We start from the raw sequence: 13,320 nt of genomic DNA, 5'->3' as shown, positions 1-13,320 counted from the left end.
GCTGGGGGACTTAGCTATACAATTAGCACCAGAACAGATCAGAAAATGAAAGATTTATAGGTTTTTTTCATATGTTACATCCCCATCCCACACTGCCACAGGCTCCAACAGCAGTAGTTCAATAAAGGATGGACATTGCCCAGTGAGTTGTTCTTCCTATGGTCAGTCTTTCGGTGTGCAACAACAAGATCGGCTCAGGCATGGTAAATAAACACTGGCTTCCCAAGCTTGCGGTCTATATTCACCAAATAATTACACTTAATGCTTGTCAACTTCATTGTTTTCACAAGTACCATAGCTATACAATCTGCACTGACACTATATTAAACTCAAACCGAACTGAGACAAAACTGACTCCCTAGGCTCTTCTATCTCCTTGTACAGCCTTGTATTATACTCAAATCTTCTAGTTTACTCTAGCACCTACAGTTACCAAATTGGAGACACTCAAAATACCCCAGAGTTTTCTTACATTACATAACTCTCTAAATGCTTCAGCATACAAACTGAAATTAAATCTGAATATCACAGACTCATCTAAATAAAACATTATAGAGAGAAATGGAATAAAAACTAATGCCTAACTTTACAAAACACCTTCACTCACATCAGGCTATCTGGAAACTCTGGCACGTAACAGCAAAAGTCAAGAATCGTTGGGAATACTCCAGCACTACCTAGCTAGCAAATCCCGCTTCTCAACAATAGGAAAGTTTGCAAATAACTTAAGTGTGCATCCAGTTCCCCACTAAGTGCCCAGTTGCCCCACTTTAAGGTATTCAAAATTTGTGGCAAAAATGGCATCCATCCATCATCGGCCCACGATACGGTGTCTGTCTTCAGCAACATTGGAGATTGTAAACAAAGACCACTTTTTAAACACTTTTCACCACATACAAGGATTTTTAAAAAGTCAAAACTTTAAAATGCACTCAGTGAATAACATGAAGGGTTTTGACAGAGGAATAGCTGACAAAAATTTCAAATAAGGTTGTCCCATGTCTCCTTGAAAATTACCGAAAAATTGCACCTCTTCAGTAGTACCACAGCTCTACGGTAATGGCACCCAAGTAATGTTTCATTGTCAATTTCATCATTGTAAATATTCACTTGCTATATTCCGTACTAAATAAAGGTAATAATATTTTACAAGTTGCCAATATGCTGTTCAGGGATATTACCACCATAAGCACATGATACCAAACTCTAACGTAAGCATTCCGCTGCAGTAGGTTAGGTTAGATTAGGTTAGGTCCAGAAAAATATACAGCACAACCTGGGAGGTGTATTGGCAACCTGTACAAATTTATCATAAAACTTACTCTGTGTAATATATTGCCACTATACTAAACAAACATTCCATATGAGCCTAGAGCTGCAGCAACAGAAACATCTGACCACCACTCACAACAAATTCTGGAAATCATTCTACAGTACAGTGGTTGAGCGAGGAAGGCAAAGTGTGTAGAGAGGACCCAGGGATCTTATACCTACGTCTTTGTAAAGTAATTGCTTGCCTTGATTAAGAAGATGGAAGGACAAGATTCTTCCAAGGACTATTCTGGCAGAGAATAGCTGAGCAACGACATGGAGAATGGAGAAGGAAGGGCCACAGAAGGATCAAACAATAAGAATAATAGTGGTGCAGCAGAGGCCCCAAGCAGCAACGACGACAGTGAGGAGGAGAAGGATAAACAACAAGAAAATGGGAAGAAACGGAAGCCTAGAATGAAAGACACAGAAGCACGGAAAAATGCTGAAAAACAAAAACGGAAAATTGGGAAGCGAGGACGAAAAAATGAACAGGTGACAGACGACAAGAATGACTCAGTAAACATTACTTTTAACAGTTTGGAAATCATTACATCTACACAAAAGTCTCCAGATACAAAAAGAAAGTGTGCTAGGTGCAGAAAATATGTGGGGAAACAAGACAAAGCAATGTGGTGTGATGGATGTGAAGAATGGATTCACATACAGATGGGGACAAGAAGACATTGCACTGAACACAAAATGACAAGTGAATTATATGAGGCAGTTAGAAAGGACAATGGAGAGTGTGTAAATATAAGGTATAAATGCAATCAGTGTCTTAAAGGTGAGAGAGAAAATGGAGCAGGCAAGGAAAAGAAGGGATTAAAACTTGCTCATAGGGAATTGGAAATTATGGCAGAAAGATATAAGAAAATGGAAGAAAATTTGGAGAAATCAAGGGAAAGATATGAACAAAGTGAAAAGGAGAAGGAAATATTGTTTAAAGAGAAAGAAAAAGCAGAGGAAATGCAAAAGAAAGTAGAAAAAGAATATGAAGAAAATAGAAAGAAAAATTCTTATGGTGAAAAAGAATGTAAAAATCTGAGGAAAATAATTAAAAATTTGGAAGAAAGGGTCATGTATGAAAGTATTGAAAAAGAAGAAGCAAAAATAAATGAGGAAAAACTAAGAGAAATCCTAATTGTAGTAAAGGAAGAAAACACTGCATTGAAAAGAAGATTAGATATTGAGAGTCAACAAAAACTTAAAGAACAGTATGACAAGATGGAAGAAGAAACCAGGAAAAGAAAAAGAGCAGAATACAGACAAAATATAGAAAAAATTGGAGAAAGCAAACAAAAAGAGATAGAAATAGAAAATGAAAATAAAAAACAAAGTGAAATATATGAAATAGCAGGGAAAAACAGCCAAGTACCAGTGAGGATAATGTAATAGATAGTGAAGTAACAGTAACTGATAGAGAGAAGCATAAGGAACAAGAAAATTATGAAGCTACTGACAGAAAAGAAAATGGTAAAAAAGAAATGGCAGAAGGAGAAAAAGAACAACAGAAAGAATGTAAAGAAAAAGTTCATTCATTCATTCATTCATTGCCAGACGCCATGTATCCCAGACGGGGTGGCCAAGGGCTTAGAGTTAATTGTTTTACGGGGAGGGGCACTAATCCTCCACCAACCCCACTTAAACAACAAAAAAGACAGGGAAATCTGGAAAAGGGCAAGGAAATAAAGGAATGTTGGTATTTTACTAGAGGAAAATGTAAGTTTGGAAAAGAGTGTAGGTACAAACATATAGTGAGAATAAATGAGCCAGTCATAGAAAGAAGGAACATTGAATACAAGTACTATAAGAAAGGAAAATGTATGAAAGGGAATGGATGTAGGTTTTATCATATAAGAAATGAAAGGTGTAGATTCTTTGAAAGAGGGTATTGTAAAAAGGGTAAATACTGCAACTATGTGCATGAGGAAACAAAAGACAAAATAGTAAATGAAAATAGTGAAACAAAAATGAGGAACATAAGAGAAATATTGAAGGAAGAAAATTTTTGGGAAAGCAGAAAAATAGTATTAGAAAAATTGATATTGAGAGTGGAAGACATATGGAAGGAAATGAAAAACTTGCAGGAAGAAAGAATGTGAGGGAAAATGAGAATATAAATGACAGGGAAAAAGAAGACAAAATAAAGAACAAAGTTACTCTTAAAACAAATGAAAATAGAAAACATAGCAGTATAGAGTATCAAAATTATGGTAAAAATAATATTAAAATTTTGTATGCAAATTGTAGAGGAATTAAAGAAAAGCAAGTAAGCTTAAGAGAAGTGACAAACAAAATAGACCCAGAAATTATAGTACTTAATGAAACGTTCTTGAGAAGAGGAGAAGTGGTGAAGTTAGAAGGATATAAAGCATATAATAATAACAGAGAAAATAAGGTGGGTGGAGGAATAGAAATTATGGTCAAAATAAATTCACAGTTAAACACAGTAAAAATCAGTGAGGAAACAGAAGATATAGAAGAAATGACAGTAAGAATAGAAACCAGAAAAAGAGCACTGAATGCAATTAGTGTATATGGAAAAACAGAAGGAAGGGTGACAAACAATAAAATTAGGGAACAGTTTCAGTATCTCAAAGAACACATTAGAAACATAGAAAAAGTGGGTGAAGATTATATAATAATTGGAGACTTAAACGCAAAAATAGGAAATCAGGAAGATGGTATAGTTGGAAATAATGTAGGGAAAAATGAAGCAGGCAAAGCACTGATTCAAATGGTAGAAAATGTTAAAGGTGTAATTGTAAATGGAACAGAAAAATGTAAAGGTAAATGGAAAAGAGTAAACACAAGAAATAATGAGGAAAAATCTATATTAGATTATGTGATAACGAATAGGAGTGTATACGAGGACATAATAAATATGAATATAGATGAGGAAGGAATGTATAAGCTAACGAAATACAAAAACAAAGAAGTTAAAGAAACAGATCATAATACAATATTAATAGCAATGGATGATAAAATGAAAGAAGTAAGGAATGACTATGTAAAACAGTGGTACTTTAAAAAAGAAGGAGGATGGGAAAAGTTTAAAGAAATGATAGAGAAAAATGAAATTTTTGAGAGGATGTGGAAAAAAGTAAACTACCAAGAACAAAGTATTGAAATTGAGTGGAATAAGTGGAAGAAAGTAGTGTATAATATACTGGATAAAGCATTTGGGAAAATAAGAATGTCAAAAAGGGTTAAACCAGGAATAGATAAAAGGGTGAAGATATTAATGGAAAGAAAAAGGAAGATAAGGAAACAAATAAGAAAAGAGAATGATAAAACCAGAAAAGCAAACTTTATAACAGAAAGAAAAGAGATTGAGCAAAATATAGCAAAATATATAAATGAAAATGAGGAAAGAAGAATAGAAGAAATTAGTAATCAGCTTAATGATAAAAGAAATAATAGTGATACGCTGTGGAAGTTAAGGAGAAGACTTAACAAGAAACCCCAGAGGCAGTATGTAGTAAGAGATAAAGATGGAAGTGATATAAGAAACCCAGAAAAGATAAAAGAAAGAGTTACAGAATACTATAAAGAGATATACAAAACAAATGACTTAACAAAAGGATATGAGGAATACACAGACTGCTTAGAGAGTATGATCAGAGAATGTTGGATGTATGAAAACATGGAAGAGGAAAAATTAAGTGAGGAAGAGGTGAAAATGGTAATAACAAAGTTAAAGACTGGTAAAGCAACTGGCCCAGACAAAATTAGCAATGAAATGATTAAAAGATGTGGGAAAAGTATGAAGGATTCAATAATAAGAATGATGATGAAAATATATGATAGAGAAATAATACCAAACGAATGGCACAAGGCATACATAAAAAATATGTATAAGGGAAAAGGTAACAAGAAAGATTTAAACAATTATAGAGGACTGATACTGAACTCACACCTGATGAAAATGATGGAGAAAATAATAGAAATGAAGGAGACAGAAAAGCTGGAGAATATGAGTGATTACCAGTGCGGGGCAAGGAAAGGAAAATCAGTAAGGGAACATCATTTTTTTATAAGAAATATTATTGAAGAAGCACAAAAGAAAAAGAAAGAAATAACAGCAGTGTATTTTGATGTATCAAAGTGTTTTGACAAAATGGTATTAAAGAAAGTAATGAAGGAGTTATGGCTAAAGGGAATAAAGGGTAAAAACTGGAGAATGATATATGAAATTAATATGAAAAATGAATTGATACCTATGACAGAAATTGGGGAATGTAAAGGAGTGTATGTACAGGAGATGATAAGACAGGGATCAGTGCTAGGGGCCAAAATAAGTTCAATAACTATGGATTCACTAAGCAGAATGATGAGGGAAAAAGAAAGTAATTGGAAAATAGGAAATGTAAGGATAAGCCCATTAATATTTCAAGATGATATCATGGCAATAGAGGAAAATTACAAAATACAGGATACAATAAACACAATTGAAGTATTTCTAAAATTACAAAGACTAGAAATTAATGAACATAAAACAAAGCAATCAGCATTAGTAGGCAAGGGAAAAACAGTAAAAGTAAATGGTAAAGAAATTGTAAGAACACAAAGTCATAAGTACCTGGGAATAATTATACAAGAAAAAGGGAAACAGAATATTAAAGTGGAAAATATGATAAATAAAGCAAGGGTAGCAGCAAATGAATGTATTAACATCATAAATAGAAAAGAACTGAAAAAAAGTAGAATTAAAATAGGGCTAAAATTATTTAATACTTGTGTATTACCGATAATGTTGTTTGGAGGGGAAAGTGGGAAAACATTAAGAGAAAAAGAAAAGAAAGCTCTAAATAATGTTCAGACTAAGTACTTAACAAAATTAATCAAGGTACCAAGGACAACACCGAATTGTGCTTTATTATATGAAACACAGGAAGTAAAAATAGAACACAAAATTAATCAAAGAAAACTTGAATATTACGTTGAACTCAAGAATAGGGAAGAAGACGCTGTTGAAGTAAAGATGAGAAAATATTGTGAAGATTTTGAAAGAGAGTACGTGAGAGAAATAAAAGACATTAAAGAAAAGTACAGCATACCTGAAGACTTAGAAACATTAGAAGAGAGAGTGGCAAAAAGGGTAATACGAGTAAAAGAAAAAATAATGACAAAAAATAAAGAAGAAATTTGTGAAGACATGAGAAAAGGGAGTAAGACAAAGGAATCAGTGGAACAAGAAATAGGCCAACAGAGATACCTAGAGGAAATAGAGTTTGAAAGCGCAAAGATTATATTTTTTATTCGAACCAGAATGCTAGAAGTGAAGGAAAATTATAAGAAAAAGTATGAGCCTAACCTTATATGTGACATGTGCCAAGAAGAGAATGAAAATCAGCATCATTTATTCATATGTGAAGCATACGAAGATTTAACAAGCGACATTAAAGGAAAAGAATCAATAACAGAAATACTAAAATAAAATGAATTACAGGTTGTAGTAAATACAGTGGGCAGAATAATGAAACGAAGAGAAGTAATTATGAATATAAGAAACAACATAGAAATGAACAATAGAGACTGAGAAAAAAATATATAAAAAAAATAAATAAATAAATAAGCCATCTTGTTTAAAGACAAGAACTCCCGGATGGGAGTAGGCGCCAACAACAACAACAACAAACGATCATTCCCCGATCCCATGGCAGTATGCAAGCACAAATTCACAATTTCTTACCCATATCTCTCCTCTCTTCTCTTTTCTTCTAGCCTTGATTCTACCTCGGATATATCTGTCTTCTTTCTCCATGATTTCTTCTTGTTCTTGTTAAATCGCTTTCGTTTGTGAGGTGGAAGTTCCTCTATTACCTTCACCATGCTGCCGTGTTTACACTTGTGACTGACTTAACATCAATCATTGAGGCCAACATTCTTAATTCTCGCAACCCTGTGAATCAAAGGGAAATCGTTTACTGAATGCATGGCTAGTTATGTTTAATGAAAAAAAAAAGTCAAGGAAACCAAACACAGCATATTATTAAACAGATGGGGTTATTTTATACGTAAATTACGCGTCGAGTGCAATTAATTCCAGGGAGGTATTGGTAATACTGTAAAGTAGATGTTGCCCTTACTAACGGAATCACATAACATGGTCCTAGATTGTAGTTCAACCAAGAATAAGAACATGAGAAGAGAGGATTACTGTCGTAGGTCAGTTGGCCCTTTCTAGGCAACTCCAACAAGACTGATCAAACTACCAGAATAAAACAAGGATAGCAAATGCGCCGAACTCTCAAGCCTAACCCTGGAAAGAAAAAATGGAGTTCCCCCGAGCTAAGCCCTGTATTGGACTATATAGCCCCGCTAGGGTTACAGGAGCGAGCTACCACTCCCGGCACGGCAGCCCGGGCGAGGCTCGAACTCGCAATCCCCCGATTACGATGGCCACTGTACGCATGTTGACAGGCAGGAGTAGGAGAGGTGGAACCGCGGCGACAGCCACTGTATGCACTGTGGAGGGAAAGGCTACTGTACATCCCTCATCCACCTCCTTCTCCTACGGGAATAGCACCGCGGTAACAGCCACTGTATGTACCGGGAATGGAACGGCCGCTGTACATCCCTTAGCTACTTCCTGTTCAGCAGGCAGACCCACGGTGACGGCCAGTGTACATGCCGGGGAGGGAACGGCCACTGTACGTCCCTCTTCTGCCTCTCCCTCCTTTGGGAGCAGCATCGCAGTAACAGCCACTGTACGTACCACGGAAGGAACGGCCACCGTACGTCCTGCTGCTACCCCGAGGGCCTGTGGACCCATGGTGACGGTCACTGTATGCGCCGGGGAAGGGATGGCCACTGTATGCCCTTCATCCACAGTCCTGAGGGTTATCCCATCGGAGGAGGTCTCTGGCGCGGCCCACTCTCCATCCGGAGGTCGCGTGGGATGCCCCTTTGTCTCTCCCTCCAGATATGGTTCCCTGGAGAAGCTGCTGTTTGAGGAGTGGTGGCATGGTCCGATACCTGAGGAAGGGATCCATGCCCTTCAGCCTGCCCCCGGATGACACCCGGCCCTGATGGATGCCCCATGGATGAGACGCTGCAGCCAACCTCTGACAGCACCCCAGTCTAGAGGCGACCGCAGCCCCCATCTTCCCAGGGATGCCTCCAGGACCCCAGGGCAGGACAGCCCTGATCCCACTAAAAATGTTTGCTCCTGCCACTGGACCCCCCACTCCACTATGGAGCTGCAGCCCCACCCCCACCTCAGAAGGAAACAACAGTGGGCCAGGTAAACAAGATGCTGGCCCAGAGCGAGACGGGGTCAGGTGCGTCCCAACCCTGTGTCCCTCTTCCCCTCAACCGGACCAACCACAACATCGCAGGAATGCGAGACTACTTCTATGCCGGACCAGCCCTCATCAGGATCAGGGTGGGACTGCTCCAGATACAGTCCCAGGCAGCACCGCAGTAACGGCCACTGTACATACTGGGGAGGGAACGGCCACTTTACGTCCCTCAGCTGCTTCCCCCTGCAGCTTCGCGATGATGGCCACTGTATGTGTCGGAGAAGGAAAGACCACTGTACGTCCTTCTGCTGCAGCCACATCTGGAGCCCATCTCGGTGTGACGGCCACTGTATGCACACCGACAGGCAAAGGCAGGAGAAGTGGAACCGCGACAATGGGCACTGTACTCTTTGGGTAGGGAACGGCCACTGTACATCCCTCATCCACCTCCTCCGGGAGTAGCACCACGGTAACGGTCACTGTACGTACTGGGGAGGGAATAGCCACTGTACGTCCCTCAGCTACTTCCCATTGGGCAGGCAGACCCATGGCGATGGCCACTGTATGCTCCGGGGAGGGAACGGCCACTGTACGTCCCTCATCTGCCTCTTCCTCCTTTGGGAGCAGCCCTGCGGCAATGGCCACTGTACAAACGGGGGAAGGAACGGCCACTGTACATCCTTCCGCTGCTACCCCAAGGGGTTGTGGAACCGCAACGACGGCCACAGTACGTGTCAGGGAAGGGACGGCCACTGTACGCCCTTCGTCCACTGTTCCGAGGGTTCTTCCAGAGGAGAAGGTCCCTTATGCGGCCCGCTCTCCACCCCTTGGCTGCATGGGACGCCCTTCTGTCTTTCCCTCCAGGTGTGGTTCCCAGAGGTGCTGCCATTCCAGGAGTGATGGTGAGGTCCTGTCGCTGACAGCGGGGTTCATGCCCTCCAGCCTACCCCTGGACAATGCTGGAACCTGATGGACGCCTCGCGGGCAAGGTGCCACAGCCAAACCCTGATGGCGCCCCCACCTAGAGGCGACCGCAGTCCCAGGCCTCCCAGGGCCAGCCCCCGGATCCCAGGGCTGGACAGCTCTGGCCCCACTCACTGTCAGCCCTCTGCCAGGAGCAAGAAGCGGCAGGCCCAACTCCTGACAGTGTTTGGCCCCAGTTCCGAGGGCCCCTCACCAGGTCAAGGCCCGAGCAGGAAACGGCCTCCCTGCACCCCAGAACAGCCACGCGTCTGGGCCGCGACACTCCTGAGAGCTGTCCCATGCCTTCTGCAGGAGGGCTCTCCAGTAGGGCTCCCTCCAACCCCCAGATGCCACCTCAGTTAAGCCCAGATCTCAGCAGCCCAGTGACGATGCCTCAAGACCCCAGTGTCGTGCTAGAGACTTAATAGTGGCAGTGACTGTATGTGGTATAGGAACAGTGAGACAGAAACACCACCCATAAAGTGTCTCTACTCTAGTTTATCCAGAGCGCTGTGTTAATGGCTAAGCGCCCTAGAACCAGAGTAATATACTAGTTTGTGGTCAAGAGACCAATATACTACATAGCGTCCAAAGAAACCAAGTGTATGAACAGTGTCACCATATCTATGTGATATTCTCTTGTGTAGTAACTCAGGTGTAAGCACAGTGCCCATGTGATATATTGTACCAATAGTAACTGACCTGTCACTATACCCCATCCACATTCCGTGTACCATTGTATGTATTTTGCAAGGAAGTTGGACTAAGGCAATATATGTGTTAAGGTGTCTTGCCGAGTTTTTATGCTCTGTTCCTTTGTAAGTGTTCTATTTCCGGTCTAGAAAGAGGACCCCGCTCAGTCGCTGGTGTCTTTAGAACGAGAAGTCGGTCTAAAAACATCCAGCATAACACCACTCACTGCCAGCCCTCCCCCCAGAGTAAGAAGCAGCAGGCCTGGCTCCTGATGCTGTTCGGCCCCAGCCCCGAGGGCCACTCACCAAGTCGAGGGCCCACCAGGAGAGGGCCTCCCTGCACCCCCAACCAGAAACGCGCCCGGGCAGTGACGCCCCCAGAAGTAGTCCCGTGCCTCCTTCTGGAGGATGTACCGGCGGGCCTCCCTCCGACCCCCGGCGCCACCTTTAGTTAAGCCCAGATATCAGCAGCCCAAGAGACGCCAGAGTGTAATCTCAGTGTCGTGACGAAGAACTAGAAGTGACTGTAATGCTAGGTGTTTTAGGTTCGGCTTCCCGTTCCATAAACGCCTAGCATATAGCAGGGCTCTCTTTCGAGACTGGGGCTTAGACAAATAAGAGAGAGGCAGGACACAAAAACTCCAGGCAACAACCTTGCACGTGTATTGCTTAGTTAGACAGGGGAATAAGTAGATGTTACAGACACAAGTATACTGGGCGATTATAAACTCTTATATCTAGATATGGTTAGTAGTATCTCGCAGGATACTGTTTTGAGTCACAGTGGATAGCAATTGAGGCAGAGCATTCTTAATTAGGGAAATCCAGGGTTTCTATGCGTGTGGAGTTGTGAAGGTTATTTCACACTGGGGAGGGTTGTGTAAGGCACTGGGGTCTGATTATGATTATAGTAGTACGAAATAATTTCTGATGGTAGCGTATTTACTTTGTTACCCTCCACTCGTATTTTGCTTTTAACCAATTATTATCACTTACTCCACCACTTTGATATTATTACCGTATTATTCTGTACACTGTTCATTGTACCTATTATTCTCTCCAACACTGGGTATTGTCACTGACTTCTGCAACAGGGTCAATTCGCTGTTCTGCCTAGGCACGGTTTGATCAATGACATTGCACAGTTAGGGTCACTCCGGTCGTATCTGGCGCCAGGGGCGTGGGCGGAGGGGCGGCATAGCTCCTCTACAGACGGGACTGGGCACCACCAGGGGCCTCCGTACTCAGAGGGCACGGGATCACACGCAGGGCCGTCCGTTCTTGTCCAGGGCCGTGGGTGGCAAAAGGTCCAGTGCTCTCAGGGCTGGGGACAGGAGTGTGGCCCTCAGAACTGGGGCCGAACAATTGCCTGAACCAGTCGTTCAAGCTCCTGATGGAGGATGAGCACCTCCGATGTCAAGGTGTGGGGAGTTCCCACTCAGAAGTTCTGGGGGCAGTCTGGAGTTCCCGAGGGCTGTGGTCCCCGGGGCTTGGCAGTGCCAACAGGAAGGGGCTGCAGCACCAGTGTGCGTCAGGGTCTGTCAGGTGGGTCTCCTCCAGAGCCAGTTGTAGGGAACAGAGTCCGGGTGAGACTACAGGGCCTCTCCAATACTCCAGAACGCCCGAGACTCCCTCTGTGTCAGGGGTCGGGGAACAGGCGTCAGTTACAGGCAGCGGAGTGGCTACAGGCTGTCTCCTGCCGTAGGGCCCGGGTACTGGCCATGGCTTCCTAGAGGCGCGGCTACAGGCCATCACCGAGGCCCGGCTACTGGCCTTGGCCTGAGAGAGTGGGTGGCTGCCAGCAACCCAGGAGCACTTTCAGAGCGGCTACAGGCTGTCTGATGAAGGCGGGAGCGGCTACAGGCCATCTGATGAAGGCGGGAGCGGCTACAGTCCATCTGATGAAGGCGGGAGCGGCTACAGGCTGTCTCAGGGGGAACACCTTTGGAGCGGCTACAGGCCGTCTCCTTCAGGAGGGGTGTTGAGCGGCTACAGGCCGTCTCCTTCAGGAGGGGTGTTGAGAGGCTACAGGCCGTCTCCTTCAGTAGGGGTGTTGAGCGGCCACAGGCCGTCTCCTTCAGGAGGGGTGTTGAGTGGCTACAGGCCGTCTCAGGGGGAACACCTTTGGAGTGGCTACAGGCCGTTTCCTTGTTACCCTCAGAACGGCTACAGGCCGTCTCCTTCAGGAGGGGTGTTGAGTGGCTACAGGCCGTCTCAGGGGGAACACCCTTGGAGTGGCTACAGGCCGTCTCAGGGGGAACACCCTTGGAGTGGCTACAGGCCGTCTCAGGGGGAACACCTTTGGAGTGGCTACAGGCCGTTTCCTCGTTACCCTCAGAACGGCTACAGGCCGTCTCCTTCAGGAGGGGTGAGCGGCTACAGGCCTTTTCAGGGGGAACACCTTCGGAGCAGCTACAGGCCATCTGACAAAGGCGGGAGCGGCTACAGGCCGTCTCCTGCAGGAGGGGGTTTGAGCGGCTACAGACCATCTCAGGAAGAACACTTTTGGAGCGGCTACAGGCCGTCTCCTGACGAAGGCGGGAACGGCTACAGGCCGTCTCCTTAGTGAGGGATGAGCGACTACTGGCCGTCTCAAGGAAGACGTCTTCAGAGCGACTAAAGGCCGTCTCCTGACGAAGGCAGGAGCAGCTACAGGCCGTCTCCTTAGAACCCTCAGAGCGGCTACAGGCCGTCTCCTTAAAGAGGGGTGAGCGGCTACAGGCTGTCTCTGGGGTGCTGGCTGAAGCTGGATAGGCAGCTCCACCCCTTAGCTGGTTGGTGAAGGCTCGTCCAGAAGGTAGTGTGGTATTCCTGTTATGGTGACGGCGGGGGAGTTCCGGGACATAGAAGCGTGCGGCCTAGGGCTGACTTGGACCGTTGTCGCACTGAGTCCCAGCGCGCTGCTGCTGCTCCTCTGTGGGCTCCTTGTGGGGGTGTCTGGGTGTTCTCGGGGGCACTATGCTGCATTTTAGTGACAATGTCCATTCTTGCTCAGGACAGTGAGATAGTGAAAGCTAATAGTAAAAGTGCCTGTAAACTGAATACTCTAACATACTGTGCAGATTACGTAAGTTCGGGAGCCAAGAATAATATATAAGGACTGA

At 43.8% G+C, this 13,320-nt stretch overlaps 1 protein-coding gene across 1 annotated transcript in view; it reads right to left on the bottom strand.

Moving 5' to 3' along the window:
• The window catches only part of LOC145393009 (ribosome biogenesis protein NOP53), a 69,207-nt gene extending 62,047 nt beyond the window's left edge, over positions 1-7,160 (bottom strand). Inside the window, exon 1 of the mRNA XM_080267328.1 lies at positions 7,010-7,160. Within this exon, the coding sequence (XP_080123454.1) occupies positions 7,010-7,149 (140 nt within the window). The 5' untranslated portion in view covers positions 7,150-7,160. The remainder of the gene's footprint in view (positions 1-7,009) is intronic.
• Positions 7,161-13,320: the final 6,160 nt, after the last annotated feature.

Source organism: Coenobita brevimanus, chromosome 23, assembly GCF_032717465.1.
Source record: "Coenobita brevimanus isolate Jiangsu-jjx chromosome 23, ASM3271746v2, whole genome shotgun sequence".
In the NCBI taxonomy this organism is placed as follows: domain Eukaryota; kingdom Metazoa; phylum Arthropoda; class Malacostraca; order Decapoda; family Coenobitidae; genus Coenobita; species Coenobita brevimanus.
This window is presented reverse-complemented; position numbering and strand designations above follow the sequence as displayed.